This window comes from Coregonus lavaretus (genome assembly GCF_964263955.1).
Source record: "Coregonus lavaretus genome assembly, chromosome: 13".
In the NCBI taxonomy this organism is placed as follows: Eukaryota; Metazoa; Chordata; class Actinopteri; order Salmoniformes; family Salmonidae; genus Coregonus; species Coregonus lavaretus.
The window spans coordinates 27,565,392-27,585,888 of NC_140000.1; the positions used below are offsets into that span (position 1 = coordinate 27,565,392).

Here is a 20,497-nt window from a genome sequence, read left to right on the forward strand (position 1 = left end):
TGTGAAGCGCCATTCAGGTCAGATCCCTAGAAACCAGGAAGGATGGAATTTGCATTGTCCATTACAGACGAAAGGAAATCCATGGCTCTGGAAAGGAAGGATAAGAGGCAGCATAGATCTTTCACCACTGTCTCTGCATGACGGACCGAGCTCTGAGGAATGCCTTTGTACTGTATATCAAGTTCCTGTTGTCCTATCTCAGCCTTGAGACCAGTCCTACTACAGCAGGGGTCTCCAACCTTTCTAGCTACTTTTAAATTATGGAACATGTCGCGAGCACTATTTTGTATTTTCAAGAATTCAGTTTTCTCCGTATTCTTTTTCCTGGTTTGGGATTTTTTCAGTTTTTCACTCTCAAAATTACAATTATTCATAGAGAAAACAATGACATTGGATGTTCTAAGTCCATGTCAATGCTTAATTCGCATCAGAAGAATTTGAAGGCAAAAAAAACGTTTTTGGTGTGTAATACCCCTTTAATTGTGCATTTTGCGAGAGAGGAATGTGATGGTCTAGTGATGTTTTTACTGCTGCATATATCCAGTGGTGGAAAAAGTACCCAATTGTCATACTTGAGTAAAAGTAAAGATACCTTAATAGAAAATGACTCAAGTAAAAGTCACCCAGTAAAATACTACTTGAGAAAAAGTCTAAAAGTATTTGGTTTTAAATATACTTAAGTATCAAAAGTAAAAGTATAAATCATTTCAAATTCTTTATATTAAGCATACCAGACGGCACAAATGTCGTGTAAAAAACCCCAAACAATGACGGATAGCCAGGGGCACACTCCAATACTCAGACATAATTTACAAACAAAGCATTTGTGTTTAGTGAGTCCGCCAGATCAGAGGCAGTTGAGATGACCAGGGATGTTCTCTTGATAGGTGTGTGAATTTGACCAATTTTCTGTCCTGTTAAGCATTCAAAATGTAACGAATACTTTTGGGTGTCAGGGAAAATGTAGTACAAGTAGTCCAAAATTTAAATAGTAAAGTACAGATACCCCAAAAAACTACTTAAGTAGTACTGTATTTTTACTTAAGTACTTTACACCACTGCATATATCATGACAGAATTTGTCAATCAAAAGCCCACCCGATTTATTCAAATAATCATGATATAATTCTGCCAGGTAAGCCTACTTTGCAGTTAACATTTAATTTAGAAGGTTTTGGGGATAGTCTTTGTCTACCCAGAAGACAGTTCTCATTATCACTAACTGGTGTTACATGACGTGAATGGGAGCCAAACATGCACAGCACACAGACATACAGGGGCAATATTGATGGAACTTAATTGGCAGATATTGTGTTACGTTTGGCTTTTTAAGCCAATTCTGGCTAACTAGGAGTGGGATAATGTCAATGTGGATTTGATTGGTTAGAGCTTGAGGTGTCTGATACTTGTGAGATTTGTTTATGACAGTTTGCGCTGGAACACGTGAAAAATACATGTACTTTCAGAATTGTTTGGCGAGCTACTGATAGGTGGGCTGCGAGCTACCAGCGATCGACCTGTTGAAGACCCCTGTACTACAGCATAAAATGTGTGACTGAATCCATTTCTATGACCTCCAAAGTAGAAAATCACAAATTCCATACCAATATCCAAGTGTCAATAAGGCTCCACAGTTCAAAAATATCTGACAGATTTTGTGTTTTGTTTCTGGGTCCAGACATAACAGCCTTGTGACTGGGGAGGTTGTTGTGTCTGGCTGTAGGTACAAATGAGGGGAGCAGGGAGGGAGGCGAGATGTAAAACACTGGCAGTGAAGATATTGCATAGAAGGACTCCCTCCGTTTCCCCTTCTGCAGATTAGTGTAAACACCATCCTCTCCAGAGACCAGCTAGGCTGACCTGCTGCTGAATCACTCTGTATTGGTAGCCAGAGTGTACTGACCTACTGTAACTGAATATTCAGCTCATACTGCTCTAGTAGGGCAATTCTCCTTTAGGTGGGAGAAATGCAATACTTTTTCAAGGATCAAGCTAGGGCGACGTGTTTTAGTTCTGTTGCAAGCGTTAATTATATTTGCCACAAAATAACTACAGCCTTCAACAGATATTCATATTCAAACAATCGACTTCCCATCATCTCGTCACGTCTGCATTTGCACTTTGCTCCAATGAAGCCTCAGAGGATGATATTGAGCCAAACCCTCCCCTCACTCTGCCAGTGTCTGTAGTATTCAGTAGGGTTCTGTTTTCAAAGAGATGAAAGAGATGCCCTGGCCTATCCCCTGGATCAGAGGGCAAATGATGACAGGCAGCTCAGCCAGGGGGGAGGACAGGACAGTGACGAGAACGATGGGATGGCCATGTTTGGTCATAAATCTGCACGGTGCTGCTGGTCAGTGGGAAATGGGGGAGCAAGGGGACTCCTGGGAATCAGGGCCATGTTTGTTTGTTTGTTCAAGGAGGAATAATATACTCCACCTTCTCATACACAGTCAAACAGTGGCTTCTAAACAGCTCTCACCCCCCCATTCCATATAATACACTCCCTACCCCCATCAATTGCCACTAGGGCCCTAACTGAGAACATTTGCTGTAATGACTGTCAACTACATGCTTGCTGCTTTTTTTCAGACATTTCTTTCTCTCGCCTTAGCATTTATCTATTCTCTTGTTTATAACTTCATAAGCTATCTTTTATTACTATGAATAGCTTTTTATCCTTTTGTTGAAAATGATCTCTATATAGCCTTTTCTCTCAGCTCTTTTGTCTCTGCATTCTTTCACTTCCTGTATTCCCCTTGCAATGCTGACAGTCTTGCCATTATCTTTCCATCAACTAATGTTTCCCACTCAGATCTAGGCCGATATCTTTTCTCGCTTGCTCCCTGTCTTTGTCACTTACTGTACCTCTTGCTTTCTCTTTCTCTCTCTCTCCGTTTTTCCCCTCTGCCCTCTTAACTTTTACCGGCAAATACCAGTGCTGCAGAGAAAGTAAAGAAAGCCCTTCCTGCATTCTCCAGGCACTGACTGTCCAAAACCTCCTTTGGCATGCTGGAGTTGACTGCATACTTCCCCGAATCCAAACCAGATGTGAAATTGTAATGTATGGCAAAGTTTTTTTCTTTCTCTTCAAAGGAAGACAAATGTGGGCCAAAAATGTAGTATTTTGACCATCTACACAGTGATAAGAAAATGAATACAGATTCATTTTCCAAAATCTAAAGCTGTCCTTCATGGTTGGTTGAAAAAGCACTATGATTTAGGATAATTTTTATGTTATTGTTTGTTGTTGGGGGAGCGTTATGGTTAGCTTGGATAGAGACAGTTCGGGGAGGGGGGATATATGACAATTGCATTTCGGACTGTGCTTTACTTCTGAGAGTAGCTATTCATTTTTTCCTCACAATGAGCATGTCCTCTCTTGGCAAGTAAGAATATGGTTTTATCACAAAATGTACTTTTGGGCATTTACAGAAGTCAGTAATAGGCCTACATAAATTACTGATGAGAGCTGTGTTACCTCCTTTTCTGTGGTTTACTGACATTCTCATAAGATGGTCTAAATCACCATGAAACTCCTGTTCAATGTTAAGCCCCATTTTTCCCTTCAGGGCCAGTTAGCATATATCCTCCTCCTCACTGCACAAAGTAAACGCTGTTAACATTCTAGCGGAGGTTTGTGTCCCACGTAGACTTGTCTTTTCCTGGGTTTCCTCTGCCTCTCTTCAAATCTACAAATCACATCTTTCCTCTACACCTGCTTGCTCATTAAAAGCTAAGAGAAGAGACCAATTACAAAGGCCACGGTGACATTCCCTGCCACAGGTACTCATTTGGCCTCCTTTATGTTTACGACACTCGCCCTCATTGGAGCCCTCAGTGTCCTCCCACCACCACACCAGGCTGTGTTTAAATGCTCAGGGACAATGACAGGTTAGGCCTCCTGTGTCTGGTCCTCTGCCCAGCCCTCTTTGGTCAAGTCAAACCCTCCACATAGGAACAGTGTACCCCTTTCTCACTACTGAGCTAAACTAAGCTGAGCTGTACTGGGCCGGCCTGTTTACGCTTCCAGCATAGTTGCTGGAACCATGTGGAAAGGACGATATGAGAAGAGAATATCTGAGCCAGCACAGTATGGCTTGAGTATGCATGATAGTATGAAAAAGGTCAGTAGCGACAAAGCATCTTGGTGCTGTTATTGTAGGGATCACAGAGAATAGCGATGGCCACAGCAGTAGTGTTTTAATGGGTCTGTAAGGGGCTACTGATTGTAGCCTCATGAAATGGGTGAGGAATGAGGATGTTGGTGGGTGGGCCAGGTTGTTCTCGTCTGAAAGTGGGGGAGAAAATAACGTAGAAGTGGCAACTCTTCGGCTGGAGCCTCTGTTTGTTTACCAACGGTGTCCGATCTGTGTCTCCACGCCGAGGCTGGAAGCGTAAACAGCGGAGGCCACAGATTGCACAATGGCTACGCAAGCATCCCAACCCGTGGAAGCTATGGAGTGCTGGGGCGGAGTTGGCCTGTTCCAACCGCACTTAAGGAAATGATGTATTGCTTAACAGGAAATGTTGGTTTGACGAAGGTTTGACCTACCGAAACACATCAGGGTTTAAGATATTGTTCCATTGAAATGCCACCTTAATAAAGGCATTTTAATCATGAAGAGTGAGTGCCTTGTTGGGTACTATTGGAAAGCAGCTAGCTAGGTTCTGTGTCATATTATCCCCATGTGGATCGTCATTCGTCAGTTAGAAGTAGAAAGCGTCTTTGTGTTCTGAGTGTCTGTGTTCATTGGGTTGTTCTAGTGACTATGTGTGTATATAAGCGTAGTGTGGTGTTATCTCGTTTTCATGAGCAATTTCCTCTGCTTCCTCTAAGACTTCATTGGCTCACCCCTTCCTCATAGTTACTGTTGTGTCTTTATCTGATACAGCGAAAGCCAGCAAGAGCAGCTCACAACTAGAGCAGCTCAGAACTAAAAACAGATGTTGCACATGAAATGTATCCCCTAGTTTGACTTTGTTGCTTCATTGTGCCTCTAGCCTCTCTTGTCACCCGACTTGCATAGGCCGAGTTACAGTGGCTTCAGAAAGTATTCATACCCCTAGACTTATTCCGCATGTTGTTGTGTTACAGCCTGAATTCAAAATGGATTAAATCGTGTTTTTTTTCTCACCTATTTACACACAATACGCCATAATGACAAAGTGAAAACATGTTTAGAATTTCTTTGCAAATGTATTGAAAATGAAATACAGAAATATCTAATTTACATAAGTATTCACACCACTGAATTAGTACTTTGTAGAAGCACCTTTGGCAGCGATGACAACTGTGAGTATTTCTGGGCAAGTCTCTAAGAGCTTTCCACACCTAGATTGTGCAACATTTTCCCATTATTTTAAAAATTCTTCATGCTCTGTCAAATTGGTTGTTGATCATTGCTAGACAACCATTTTCAGGTCTTGCCATAGATTTCCAAGTAAATTTAAGTCAAAACTGTAACTTGGCCACTCAAGAACATTCACTGTCTTGGTAAGCAACTCCAGTGTAGATTTGGCCTTGTGTTTTAATTTAAATGTGCATTAATCTGCAAGGTTAATTAATCTCCCAGTGTCTGGTGGAAAGCAGACTGAACCAGGTTTTCCTCTAGGATTTTAATAATTTTGCCTGTGCCTAGCTCCATTCCATTTCTTTTTTATCCTGAAAAACTCCCCAGTCCTTAACGGTTACAAGAATACCCATAACACATTTTTTGCAGTATTACTTTAGTGCCTAGTTGCAAACAGGATGCATGTTTTGGAATATCTTATTATTCTGTACAGGCTTTCTTCTTTTCACTGTCAATTAGGTTAGTATTGTGGAGTAATTACAATGTTGTTGATCCATCCTCTGTTTTCTCCTGTCACAGCCATTAATCTGTAACTGTTTTAAAATCACCATTGGCCTCATGGTGAAATCCCTGAGCTGTTTCCTTCCTCTCCAGCAACTGAGTTAGGAAGGACGCCTTTAACTTTGTTGTGACTGGGCATATTGATACACCATCCAAAGTGTAATTAATAACGTCACCATGCTCAAAGGGCTATTCATTGTCTGCTTTTTTTATTTTAACCGTCTACCAATCTTTGCGAGGCATTGGAAAACCTCCCTGGTTTTTGTGGTTGAATGTGTGTTTGAAATTCACTGCTCGACTGAGGGACCTTACAGATAATTGTATGTGTGGGATACAGAGATGAGGTCGTCATTCAAAAATCATGTTAAACACTATTATTGCACACAGAGTGAGTCCATGCATCTTATTATGTGACTTGTTAAGCTCATTTTTACCCCTGAACTTATTTAGGCTTGCCATAACAAAGGGGTACAATGTCTTATTGACTCAAGACATTCCAGCTTTTCATTTTTTATCAATTTGTAAACATTTTGAAAAACATAATTCCACTTTGTAATTATGGGGTATTGTGTGTAGGCCAGTGACAGAAAAAATCTAAATGTTATCAATTTTTTAATCTGTAACACAACAAAATGTGGGAAAAGTCAAGGCGTGTGAGTACTTTCTGAAGGCACTGTAGTTATCTAGCATAAGACTTCAATGACTTGCAGTAGCTAGATCATTGTGTCCCCCAAACCCTAAAAAGGCAGTTGAACCTGACAGCCCGCTGATGTCCTGACGTTAAGGGAAGTGGCCAGGCAAATGTCCAGTCATCTTGGCCTCGTGGTTTTCTCTGTGGAGAGTATAGTCCTTGAGAATCATCAAGAATGTTTAAATCCCAAAGGACACTGACCTTGCCTTGCATTCCTGTTTAAGAGTAAAAGGTTTGTAATCCTTATGACAGTCTAACACAAACATGTACTGGACCATTAAAATATTGTTGTGTAATTCATGCCATTAACCAAATGGAAAGTCTTATCTAGCAAACACGGCATGATGCGTTGAGTAAAAAAGACCGGGAGAGGTTCCCCGTTTGGCGAAGTTTTGAAATGACATTGCCATTGGACTGTAACACAAATTAACTTTTCTCAAGTGCATTTTTAACATTGTGCTTTATTTTCGATATGCTCAACCGGGCCTTAAATGCCTAAAAATGATATACTCAAGTGTCCATCGCTGTCTTTTCTACCCGTCTCAAAGCCAGCCAAGGAGCTTTACTCTGTCTGGAAGACATCCAGACAGCAGAACTGAGTAGCACAATGTTGTGGTATGTGTTCATCCAAACCCAACATTTCACTTTTCCTCTGCTCTGATTTATGACGTGTCATAGGTTTCAGAGCCAATGCCAAGATTGGATTTCCCTCTAAATGTCACCCTCTTCTTTGCTCTTTCTATCTATTCCATTTGATTTCTAATTAATTTCTCCTCACTCTGTCTCTGCCTTTCTCAGTCCCTCTCATATTCCCAATTCTAGCCAGTTTAGCTAATGCAGCAATTGTCATATTTAATTCCAAAAGCAGGTTAACAGAATAATATTAACTGATACACTACATGACCAAAATTATGCAGACACCCCTTGAAATGAATGGATTCTGCTATTTCGGCCACACCCATTGCTGAAAGGTGTATAAACTCGAGCACACAGCCATGCAATCTCCATAGACAAACAGTGGCAGTAGAATGGCCCGTACTGAAGAGCTCAGTGACTTTCAACATGGGACCGTCATAGGATGCCACCTTTCCAACAAGTCAGTTCGTCAAATTTTTGCCCTGCTAGAGCTGCCCCGGTCAACTGGAAGCCTCTGGAAGCAACGTAAGCACAATAACTGTTCTTCGGGAGCTTAATGAAATGGGTTTCCATGGCCGAGTAGCCACACACAAGCCTAAGATCACCATGCGCAATGCCAAGCATTGGCTGGAGTGGTGTAAAGCTTGCCGCCATTGGACTCTGGAGCAGTGGAAACGTGTTCTCTGGAGTGATGAATCGCGCTTCACCATCTGGCAGTCAGACGGACAAATCTGGGTTTGGCGGATACCAGGAGAACGCTACCTGCCCGAATGCATAGTGCCAACTGTGAAGTTTGGTGGAGGAGGAATAATGGTCTGGGGCTGTTTTTCATGGTTCTGGCTAGGCCCCTTAGTTCCAGTGAAGGGAAATTTTAACGCTACAGAATACAATGACATTCTAGACGATTCTGTGCTTCCAACTTTGTGGCAACAGTTTGGGGAACAGTCCTGTTTCAGCATGACAATGCCCCCGTGCACAAAGCGAGGTCCATACAGAAATGGATTGTCGATCGGTGTGGAAGCACTTGTCTGGCCTGCACAGAGCCCTGACCTCAACCCCATCGAACACGTTTGAGATTAATTGAACGCCGACTGCGAGCCAGGCCTAATCACTCAACTTCAGTGCCCGACCTAACTAATGCGCTTGTGGCTGAATGTAAGCAATTCCCCGCAGCAATGTTCCAACATCTAGTGGAAAGCCTTCCCAGAAGAGTGAAGGCTGTTATAGCAGCAAAGGGGGGACCAACTCCATATTAATGTCCATGATTTTGGAAAGAGATGTTCGACGAGCAGGTGTCCACATACCTTTGGTCATGTAATGTATATGCATTGATGTTTTGATATACACCAATGGTTAGTTCAATGTGTGTAAACTATATTCCTTTGGGCTGCAATAGGAAGCCATCTTTGTTTCCCCTCTACTCCTTCATGTCTTTTGAGATGTTGTGATGTAGGAGAACTATTGGACATCTCAGAGCAGACACCCCCATAGACTCAAAGGGACTAGCTTATCATGCCACCTTCCTGAGGAATGGCCATAGACTGTATCGGAGTACTCTTTGCGCACCAGACTTGTCTGACCTACTGCAGAGCGCTGAGTGGTTAGATAAGTAATGTCCCTAAGGAGGCCATTGGTTAGCTCATGTCTAACACCCAACCACTCCCCAAATTCTGGTAGTCTATCCTTTCTTTTCTCACACTTTAAGATGTCCATTTAAGGCCATTCATGTCCTTTTCTGCATATACGTCCTTGAAAAAAATCAAAAAGCATTCCCAGTCAGTAAAATAGAAGAGGCGTTTTGAAACCGGGAGCACACATTCTTGTCGAAGTTAAAACAGTCGTAGGAGGTAATAATAACAAGGTTTTGTTGCCTTAGCGTTGACCTTGATTGAATCTCCTTTCCACACTTTGGAAAGGAGACTCGAAGATACAGCAGCATTGATTGTGGTTGGCGTCCGTGTGTGAGGACTGTCTCGTGGGTGTGTGCCTGTGCGTGTGTGTTTGTATGTGTGTGTGCATATATATGTGCTTAATCATAGAGTACACACAGACAAGCAAGAGCTTGAGCTCAACACAGAACACCTGTTGGGTAAAGTACACAGGGCGACGTCGCTGTCTAGTACGTCAAGGGCTCTCCTTGCCATGTTTACATCGGCTCAGCTCCAGCAGCCAAACGCTTACTCACCAACACTCTGATCCACTCCAACAGACTAATCCTCAACACATGAACACAGAAATGGCATAAGTACAGTAGCTATAACATCAAATTTTTCAGCCCTTAAGACATGCATGTGTGTTCCCATAAGATTTACACAAATATTAGTAGTGTGCACTCTGGCTATAGATAGTCCTATAATGTACTTTTTATTTTTTTTGTGATCCAATTGACATTTTAGTCATTTAGCAGACGCTCTTATCCAGAGCGACTTACAATTAGTGAGTGCATACATTTTCATACTGGCCCCACGTGGGAAACGAACCCACAACCCTTGCGTTGCAAGCGCCATGCTCTACCAACTGAGCTACAGGAGGTTGCTTGGTATATTTGGTTGTCTAATAAATATCACCCTTATATCCACCCACACTTGGAAATCCTTTTAGAATAACTTTCTCTGCTTGCCTCTCATCAATGGTATGCCAGTGTCTGTAATTGTGAAAACTTAAACGGTTATATCATAATTTACTTGTGTAGCATACTTTGTGGAAATCGCTACAGTCTCCTCGACAGCCGGGGACCGTCTCTCTCTCATCTGTTGATGTAGCATACTGTCTACTGCTTTGTCTGGCGAATCTGACCGTAGCCAAACAGACGTTTTACAAGCGGGAAGCGGATACTCTCATTGGGCGTTGGGACAGGGGAAGAGTGCTAGAGACTGTTCCCAGCGCGGAGTGCGACGGCCGGCTCGTTTGGAGTGAACCGAAGCGTGAGCAGAGTTTGGGCAGGGGATTAGCGGGCCGTCAGTGGAACCGGACCGAGGACTGGGGTTGGTGTGAGGGAGCCCTAACTAACTCATCTCAAATCACACATCCTGAGTCTGAGCCTGATCAAACGGCATATAGTGCTGACTGAGGTGGCAGCAATGAGTAAACAACTAGCATGGAGCCATAGAGCGAAAGCAATCAGCCTCTATTGTTTTATCTCTATGCATAGAGCGAATCGCATTTCATCGCTAGGGTTCTATCTCTACGCATAGACCTGTATCTGTCTCTGTTGGGTCTCCAATAAGCCCACCAACTTGTCAATCGGGGGGTTTGTGATGACTAGACTAGACCGACCTTGACATTCTCTAGCTATCTCACCGGATGTTCTGGCTGAGAATGAGAGACTTAAACTCCAAACAATGGCCTTGAAAGAGTTAAGGGTGTATTACTACTGGAGTATAAGTAACCTTCCCTACAGTAAGATATCATAAACAGAATTGTTGGTCGTCCTTGGTGGGGGAGGTAGTGCTTTCCTAGAAGTCTCTCTCAGGGGACTGTCACTCACTACTCTGGTGTTTGGGAATGTTATGAGCAGAAAGTGTTTTTTATTAGTCACTGTGCCCCAAGCACGGAGAATATGGACTTCTTCCGGGAATCCGGGATGCACTGGGAGCAAAGCACTGTGAGAAATAGTCTAGATCGTAGTTCACTGAGTACCACTTCCACCCCCTACAACCTTTCTCTGTCTCTCTCTCTCTCTCTCTCTCTCTCTGTCTGTCTCTCTCTCTGTCTCTCTCTGTCTCTCTCTCTCTCTGTCTCTCTCTCTCTCTGTCTCTCTCTCTCTCTCTGTCTCTCTCTCTCTCTCTGTCTCTCTCTCTGTCTCTCTCTCTGTCTCTCTCTCTGTCTCTCTCTGTCTCTCTCTCTCTCTCTCTCTCTCTCTCTCCCTCTCTCTCTCTCTCTCTCTCTCTCTCTCTCTCTTCTCTCTCTCTCTCTCTCTCTCTCCTCTCTCTCTCTCTCTCTCTCTCCTCTCTCCTCTCTCTCCTTCTCTCTCTCTCTTCCCCCCCCCCCCCCCCCCCCAATTCTGCGCAAACAGCAGCCACCTCACCATCTTTTTAGGTGGGTGGTGGTGATTGAAAGGGGGGTTGTCTTGCTTTGTATTCCTGGTTTCTGGGTTCAATCACTTGTGGAGCCCCAGGGTCGTACACTGACGTCATGCTCTCGCTGTGAGAGCCCGGGTCCTGTGGCATCCGGAGTTCATTTACCCGTCAGCGCTGTCCACTCGCCCCTCACGGATTGTTACTCTTGCATTTCAATACTACAAGACGTAAAGTCAAAACAACCCGTTCTGTCCTACCATAATATGTATTTATGTATCGGCATTGGAATATGGACGAGTGGAAAGTTCCCATCCGTAGTTTGGAGTCCTTTCGAGCCACTGGCTGCTACCTAATCTTAACTGATTGCTGGCAGGCAGGTTGTTGTTGCTCAAGCCCTCGTCTCCCCAGGGGCCATAAATACACTTGTAGTTTGGATGTTGGGCCAAAGCTGCCTGGATGGGCCATGCAAGGGGGAAATAAGTGGGCTCCAGTATGCCCTGGATGATCCATTCCAGGTACCGAAAGCTTGTACCCTTGGTTGTTTAGACGTCTCCGATGCAATATTGGTCCAACCTTCACAGAACTAGTGCTTACATCAAACGTAAGTGCTTTCTGGCCATACTCTGAACAACTTGTTTGCAAGCTACTGATACAAATGAACTGGGAAAGGGCAATAAACAGATCCTCCATTTATTTTAGATGAAGGATGATGTCAAAATACAGGCTAACCTTTGCTTTCAGTACCGCATGAGTATGCACATGCCTGGTCTCGTTCGCCTGTTTGGAAAGCAAGGCTAGCACATACCTGGTTCGGCAGATATGTTTTGGTTTGATGGTGCAGCCTACATCTTAGCCTTGTGTCATATGTATAGACAAGTCATCGGCATGAAGCTAGCTAACATTTACTTTGGCACGCTAAAGAAAGTAATAAGTATTGAACCGTGGGGTTGCAAGCTCAAATTCCATCCAATCAACCATGTTCGGTTTAACCAAGGTGGTTGTCAGTGACGCGAGCCCCAAGTTTAATGACTGAAGTGAATAATTTGAGTCTCTCAGGTCCTCAGGGGATACAGTGAGGGAAAAAAGTATTTGATCCCCACTCAATCAGAAGGATTTCTGGCTCCCACCTTCTCACCAAGCTGCTTGGCGATGGTCTTGTAGCCTATTCCAGCCTTGTGTAGGTCTACAATCTTGTCCCTGACATCCTTGGAGAGCTCTTTGGTCTTGACCATGGTGGAGAGTTTGGAATCTGATTGATTGATTGCTTCTGTGGACAGGTGTCTTTTATACAGGTAACAAACTGAGATTAGGAGCACACTCTTAAAGGGAGTGCTCATAATCTCAGCTTGTTACCTGTATAAAAGACACCTGTCCACAGAAGCAATCAATCAATCAGATTCCAAACTCTCCACCATGGTCAAGACCAAAGAGCTCTCCAAGGATGTCAGGGACAAGATTGTAGACCTACACAAGGCTGGAATAGGCTACAAGACCATCGCCAAGCAGCTTGGTGAGAAGGTGACAACAGTTGGTGCGATTATTTGCAAATGGAAGAAACACAAAATAACTGTCAATCTCCCTCTGCCTGGGGCTCCATGCAAGATCTCACCTCGTGGAGTTGCAATGATCATGAGAACGGTGAGGAATCAGCCCAGAACTACACGGGAGGATCTTGTCAATGATCTCAAGGCAGCTGGGACCATAGTCACCAAGAAAACAATTGGTAACACACTACGCCGCGAAGGACTGAAATCCTGCAGCGCCCGCAAGGTCCCCCTGCTCAAGAAAGCACATATACAGGGCCGTCTGAAGTTTGCCAATGAACATCTGAAGGATTCAGAGGAGAACTGGGTGAATGTGTTGTGGTCAGATGAGACCAAAATGGAGCTCTTTGGCATCAACTCAACTTGCGTGTTTGGAGGAGGAGGAATGCTGCCTATGACCCCAAGAACACCATCCCCACCGTCAAACATGGAGGTGGAAACATTATGCTTTGGGGGTGTTTTTCTGCTAAGGGGACAGGACAACTTCACCGCATCAAAGGGACGATGGACAGGGCCATGTACAGTCAAATCTTTGGTGAGAACCTCCTTCCCTCAGCCAAGGCATTGAAAATGGGTCGTGGATGGGTATTCCAGCATGACAATGACCCAAAACACACGGCCAAGGCAACAAAGGAGTGGCTCAAGAAGAAGCACATTAAGGTCCTGGAGTGGCCTAGCCAGTCTCCAGACCTTAATCCCATAGAAAATCTGTGGAGGGAGCTGAAGGTTCGAGTTGCCAAACGTCAGCCTCGAAACCTTAATGACTTGGAGAAGATCTGCAAAGAGGAGTGGAACAAAATCCCTCCTGAGATGTGTGCAAACCTGGTGGCCAACTACAAGAAACGTCTGACCTCTGTGATTGCCAGCAAGGGTTTTGCCACCAAGTACTAAGTCATGTTTTGCAGAGGGGTCAAATACTTATTTCCCTCATTAAAATGCAAATCAATTTATAACATTTTTGACATGCGTTTTTCTGGATTTTTGTTGTTGTTCTTCTGTCTCTCTCTGTTCAAATAAACCTACCATTAAAACTATAGACTGATCATGTCTTTGTCAGTGGGCAAAAGTACAAAATCAACAGGGGATCAAATACTTTTTTCCCTCACTGTAGGTATCAGTTGCCTCAGTTGAAGAGATGTGGTAGGCTAGTGATGTGAACCAGAGGCAGCAGGACTCCCTAACAGTAACGCTCCCTAATTTCTGGCTCTGCTTATTGAAGGGGGAGGAGAGGGGGTTGAAAGTGCCTCTCCAAAATGGGTAAAGGGGTGTCATTTCAGAGAAAACACATCAGTGGGTTATTTATGAACATTAGGAGCAGGTGAGGATATTTTTATCTTGACTCCATCACCCGATTCATTTAAAGCCTTTGTCTCAGGGCAATTCCACATTAACAAAGTGACACTGAGACTCAGATTTCTTAATTTAAAATGTATGTCAAACAAAAACCAATGATTGCAAAGCTAAACAAACCTTACAACCTTACAAGGACTACTTTTAATAATTTCTACTTAAAATTTTACAAAAACACATTTACTTGAACAGAGCAGTAAATGTGTTTTTGTGGAAAAACGGTGGAATTGCCCCTCACCGAGAGCTGAAACATGATAGTTTAGGTCTGGTGTTGTCTTTGTTCCAGTATCATATGTTGTGGTGATTGCACTATTCGTGTGTGTGTGTGCGTATTAACACAGGCCGCACTAGACCTCCAAAATCTTGATTCATTATTTTATCAGACATTATTATTATTTCTGGGTGGTTGTAGATCGATACCCGGCTGCTTGCTTTGCCAGAGAGCTGTATCACTTATCACAGGGCTTTCCTTCAGCGACGCTGTAATGTTTTGGCAACCTGATACCATTGCCATAATGCACAAACAATATTATTGTGCACTTTGTGTCCTTCAGCTAAGATGTAGTATGCCATCAAACTGCTGTTCCTGTAAAAACTGTATGTATAAATATAACAAACATATAAGAACATCTCATTCCAATATCATGGGCATTAATATGGAGTTGGTCCCCCCTTTCCTGCTATTACAGCCTCCACTCTTCAGGGAAGGCTTTCCACTAGATGTTGGAACATTGCTGCGGGGACTTGCTTACATTCAGCCACAAGAACATTAGTGAGGTCGGGCACTGATGTTGGGCGATTAGGCCTGGCTCGCAGTCGGCGTTCCAATTCATCCCAAAGGTGTTCGATGGGGTTAAGGTCAGGGCTCTGCGCAGGCCAGTCAAGTTCTTCCACACCGATCTCGACAAACCATTTCTGTATGGACCTCGCTTTGTGCACGGAGGCATTGTCATGCTGAAACAGGAAAGGGCCTTCCCCAAACGGGTGCCACAAAGTTGGAAGCACAGAATCGTCTAGAATGTCATTGTATGCTGTAGCATTAAGATTTCCCTTCACTGGAACTAAGGGGCCTGAACCATGAAAAATAACCCCATACAATTATTTTTTACAGTTGGCACTATGCATGGGGTAGGTAGCGTTCTCCTGGTATCCGCCAAACCCAGAAGTCCAATGGCGGCAAGCTTTACACCACTCCAGCTGACGCTTGGCATTGCGCATGGTGATCTTAGGCTTGTGTGCGGCTGCTCGGCCATGGAAACCCATTTCATGAAGCTCCAAACGAACAGTTCTTGTGCTGACGTTGCTTCCAGAGGCAGTTTGGAACTCTGTAGTGAGTGTTGCAACCGAGGTTAGATTACTTTTATGCGCTTCAGCACTTGGCGGTCCCGTTCTGTGAGCTTGTGTGGCCTACTACTTCGCGGCTGAGCCGTTGCTGCTCCTAGATATTTCTACTTCACAATAACAGCACTTACAGTTGACCGGGACATCTCTAGCAGGGCAGGAATTTTACGAACTGACTTGTTGGAAAGGTGGCATCCTATGACGGTGCCACGTTGAAAGACACTGAGCTCTTCAGTAAAGCCGTTTATATTTTTGTTTTGTTTTTTACCCCCTTTTTCTCCCCAATTTCGTGATATCCAAATACGATCTTGTCTCATCGCTGCAACTCCCCAACGGGCTCGGGAGAGGCGAAGGTCGAGTCATGCATCCTCCGAAACATGACCCGCCAAACCACGCTTCTTAACACCCGCCTGCTTAACCTGGAAGCCAGTCGCACCAATGTGTTGGAGGAAACACCGTTCAACTGACGACCAAAGTCAGCCTGGACAACACTGGGCCAATTGTGCGCCGCCCTATGGTACTCCCGGTCACGGCCGGTTGTGACACAGCCTGGGACCGAACCCGGGTCTGTAGTGACGCCGCAAGCAATGCGATGCAGTGCCTTAGACCGCTGTGCCACTCAGGAGGCGCAGTAAGGCCATTCTATTGCCAATGTTTGTCTATGGAGATTGCATGGCTGTGTGCTCGATTGTATACACCTGTTAGCAATGGGTGTGGCTGAAATTGCCGTATCCACTAATTTGAAGGGGTGTCCACATACTTTTGTGTATATATAGTGTATGTAGGCCTATGCTGGATTTGTGTTTTCACAAGAGTCAACTGTCATGAGTTTGACATATGAGGGTGGTTACTCTGTGCCACATCTCTCCCTGTTCTCTGCTTCTCTGAATCAGTCTTCACCGCTGTCTCGGTTGGTGGTCCACACAGATCCCCATCTCTTCCCAACATAAATATTTACCTCATAAATATTTGCATTTACCGCTTCATTCCTTTCATCTCAGAGACGGTAGATTTGGAGGGGTTGATAGTGTTACGGAGGAGTGCAAGCAAAGCCCAAAGTGACAGCTCTGTGCAACTCCAGCTCTCTGTGTCTGTCTGTCTGTCTGCCTGTCTGTGTGTGCATCTAGCTTTCATCACATAGCAATAAAAGTGAATAGCCGTTTTGAACTACCTCTCATGAATCCATGTCTCTCTCCATCTCCTGTTCCCTCTCTTTATCCTCTTCCACTCTCCCTGCCTCTCTCGCTCCCTTGAGTGTTAAGTTTTAGTTCAACTTCAGTTCAGTTAAAGGTGAACAGTAGAAAGTGAAAAGAATGACAAACAGCCAGAGAAATGCAAATGACACATTTAACAAACAAAAACACTACAGGTGGCAACGTTAAGTTCACTATGCCAAATTATTTTTTGCTACTGATGTCGTTCCTTTCCAGAGTTCATCTCATCTTCCTCTCTCCACCCCTCATGTCTCTCTCTCCCTGCCTCTCGCCTTCCCTTGCCCTAAGGGTTCATTAAAGGCTCATGTCCATGCGGACACTGTTTTTCTGTTACAGGGATGGAACAAGTCACATTGAGCGACCGGTTCGACTGCGACAACTGCAAGGAGTCCCTGTACGGACGCAAGTACATCCAGGCGGACGGGGGAGAGGGGGACAACCCCTACTGCATCCCCTGTTACGACAGCCTGTTCGCCAACACCTGCGACGAGTGCAAGGAGCTAATCGGCCATGACGCCAGGGTAAGACTTTGATTTTGGATCCACTAGTGGGTCATGTTCATTAGGGCATGCAATTCTAGTTGAGTCATTTCAACACTGCAAACTGTTGTTACATGGTCATGACTGGTAGTTAGGGGTCGTATCTCGTTAATGATGTATTCTGTATGCTAAATGAGGCAGTTGTCTTTCATGGTCTGTATGTGGCAGTGCAAGGTTTAGGCTAATTTAACATGCCATTACAGATGGTTTCCAACCAAGCTCAACTAGCCAGCAGACCATGAGGAAAATGTCTCCTTATTCCCCACAATGAATGCAGTTTTAATCTTTCTTTAATGGAAAACACAAACATGAAGTTGATAATTTGAGACAGGCCTAAGCTGCTACAGGAAGAAGAGGGAGTGGATGGGGTGGGATAAGCGATGAGGCTGCACGCTTGGCTAGCATACACACTGACACACAAACGCACACACACACAGGAGGCCAATGATTTATCATCGACACCCTCAAAGGCAGCAAGCGGACAGTAAATAAAGCCTGTGTTTTTCTTGGACTACACAAACTGTTGCTCGGGAACTCTCACACACACATACACACACACGATTGTATACACTCACACATTCTCTCTCTCTCTCTTCTCTCTCCTCTTTCCCGTCTCTTCTCTTACCTATCACCTCTCCCCTATTCCCTCTGTTCATAACCAGAAACCCCAGTGTTAGCTTGTGTTGTCCAGGTACTTGCAGTGTCAGGATGACCTGGGAGTCACCAGAGTTGTTTTCATGACAGATCCGGAACACTTTAAATTAGATGGATAATTTACAATACTTGACCATTGAGGTCACAGTGGTTTACTGGTCATTTGAAACAGGTCACCAATGCAATTGTATCCAATGTCCAGGCGTAGCCTATAACTTCTACATTACACCTTCCATTACATTGTGTTGTCTACATTACACTCCTTTCCAGGAAGTCCTAGGAAATTGTGTCTATAAATAGTTTTGGATGGAAGAATAGAATAGTACTTTATTGTCAAATTGCGAAGGTAACCAGTATTTTGACCTACTCCAAACACGCCAAAAAAGCACAGGGTCAGCAACAGTGCATCACTCCTGCAGCAGTTTAGGAGTTAAGTGGCTTGCTCAGTGGCACAACGGTAGTGGATGGTAGCTATGATTCTGATCTCTACTGTTGCCCTTGTTGTATCTCCAGGAGCTGTTCTACGAGGACCGGCACTACCACGAGCACTGTTTCCGTTGTTTCCGCTGTGACCGCTCGCTGGCGGACGAGCCCTTCACCAGCCAGGATGAGGCGCTGCTGTGCAACGACTGCTACTGCAACGAGTTCTCATCCAAGTGTGTGGCCTGCGACAAGACGGTCATGCCAGGTACTGGTGGGAGGCATGGAAACACTATGCATGCAACACTGGAGGCTGGTGGAGGGAGAAATTGCTCATTGTGAGTGTAATGAAATGAATGGAACTTTTCCATTCATTCCTTTCCAGCCATTACAATGAGCCCATCCTCTGATTTTAAAGTGACACCAGCCTCCACTGACATGAACACACTCACTCCTAGCATATATATGGAACATAGGCTACACATACTGTACACTACGCGACACCAGACTGTAATCATGATCTCCCCCACGCCCTTGGAAATTGTTTGTCATTGCGTCACCCTGGCACTGTTCACCATTTGTGTACTGAGTGTTTAAGATGGTCTGAAGATATAGGCTACTGAACATGAAAAGCACAGAGGCTTTGTAGTAAAGCTTGAGATGTAGAGAAAAATCATTGTGACAACAAAACATTTGCACCTAGCCAGAGAAAAAGCGATACAGAGAAAGAGGGGGAGTACGAGAGACTAAGAAGAAGAGAGGGGGAGAAAGAGTTAGCGAGTCAGCGCGGCCGGGGCAGAATGTGACAGTAATTGCCAGTTTGGCTGACTTGCTGTCTCTGAGCCAAATCCCCGTGCCTTGGAGAGCGGCCAAGTATCAGATGATAATGAGATAAGCCCGTAAACTATTTCAGCACCACTGTATCAGCCCAAATGAAAAGTTGTAAAACAGCAAATGATTCCAGGAAGAGTGTGGTGGAGGTGGTGTACCTTTTTTTCTGTGGTTACTTCTCTTTTAGTTTCGGCAGAAATACCCTTTAATCTATTCGGTATGCGTTGATGGTGTTGGATAGCCGAGAACCCTCATTCAGTAAAGATGGCAGATAGCTAACTTTAAAGATAAATATATCATGGAAAATAATGACATGTTAAGTGCCAACCAGATTGCGTATAGTGTAATATTATTCAGTCACACTTTATTTGGATAGTCCCATATAGATGATCTACAGATGGTTATACCATCGACAAAGTATCTTTAGTATTACATTTACATTTACATCATTTAGCAGACGCTCTTATCCAGAGCGACTTACAAACTGGTGCATTCAACTTATGATAGCCAGTGGGACAACCACCTTTTGTTTTTCTTGTTATGGGGGGGTAAATGGGTTAGGTTTAGAATAAGAGTTAGGGTAAATGTTAGGGTTAGTGGATAGTTAGTTGAAATGTTGTTGACAGTTATTGAACATCTACTGAACATCTAAAAACCATGTACTGTATTGGGAGTTGGGACTATCCGATTAAAGTGTTTTAATTATTCTGATGTTTTGCTGTCACTAGTGGCTTATTGTCTATGGTGGTTTTGCACTGTCAAGCTTCACTTGGTAAAGCTCAGGTGTCATTTTCCTTAGAACTCCATACCAAGCTTAACTCCCCTCAAGAATACCCCCAAGTCATTTGAATGGAATCCTGGAATCCTCAGAAGCACTCGGTCACCTAGATGGATCTGATAGAACAAGACCTGGGTTCATTATTTTGAGCATTTGCTTTAGCCTGCCTGGAGTACCAGGTGGGCGGGGTTTGCACATTTCTGACTTCTCTATTGGTTCCATTGCAACAGGCAAGTTCAGTCAAGCACAGCTTGAAGTATTTGAGATTGTTTCAAATCGTTTTTGAACTCCGGTCTGGATTGAGCTACAATACTGTCGGTTGCCAGGGATATTCAGCCAGGCGGTGAAGTGTTGTACACTCTTGACAGGGCTTTTTCTTTTTGTTCTCACTCAATTTTCCCTTCATCAAAATATTTCCTCAACAGTGGGACATGCTATTGCTATTATCGCTGTCAACTGAAATTCATCTTCTGACTTGGACCTTCTTTTTTGTTTTTTATGCTTTTCAATATTGTCCTCTACCAAATAAATATCTCCTTCTTTCTCACTTCATTTTTCTCTCCTATCTATCTCTGCCCCCCTTCCCCCTCTCTGCCCCCCCCCCCTCTCTCTCTCACTCTCTCTC

General features: G+C 44.1%; 1 protein-coding gene across 1 annotated transcript in view; it reads left to right on the plus strand.

Moving 5' to 3' along the window:
- Nucleotides 1–20,497, plus strand: part of LOC311140754 (four and a half LIM domains protein 3-like) — a 51,412-nt gene that overhangs the window by 27,552 nt on the left and 3,363 nt on the right. The window contains exons 2-3 of the mRNA XM_084175969.1: nt 16,987–17,171; nt 18,357–18,531. Coding sequence (XP_084032095.1) covers nt 16,987–17,171; nt 18,357–18,531 — 360 coding nt within the window. The remainder of the gene's footprint in view (nt 1–16,986; nt 17,172–18,356; nt 18,532–20,497) is intronic.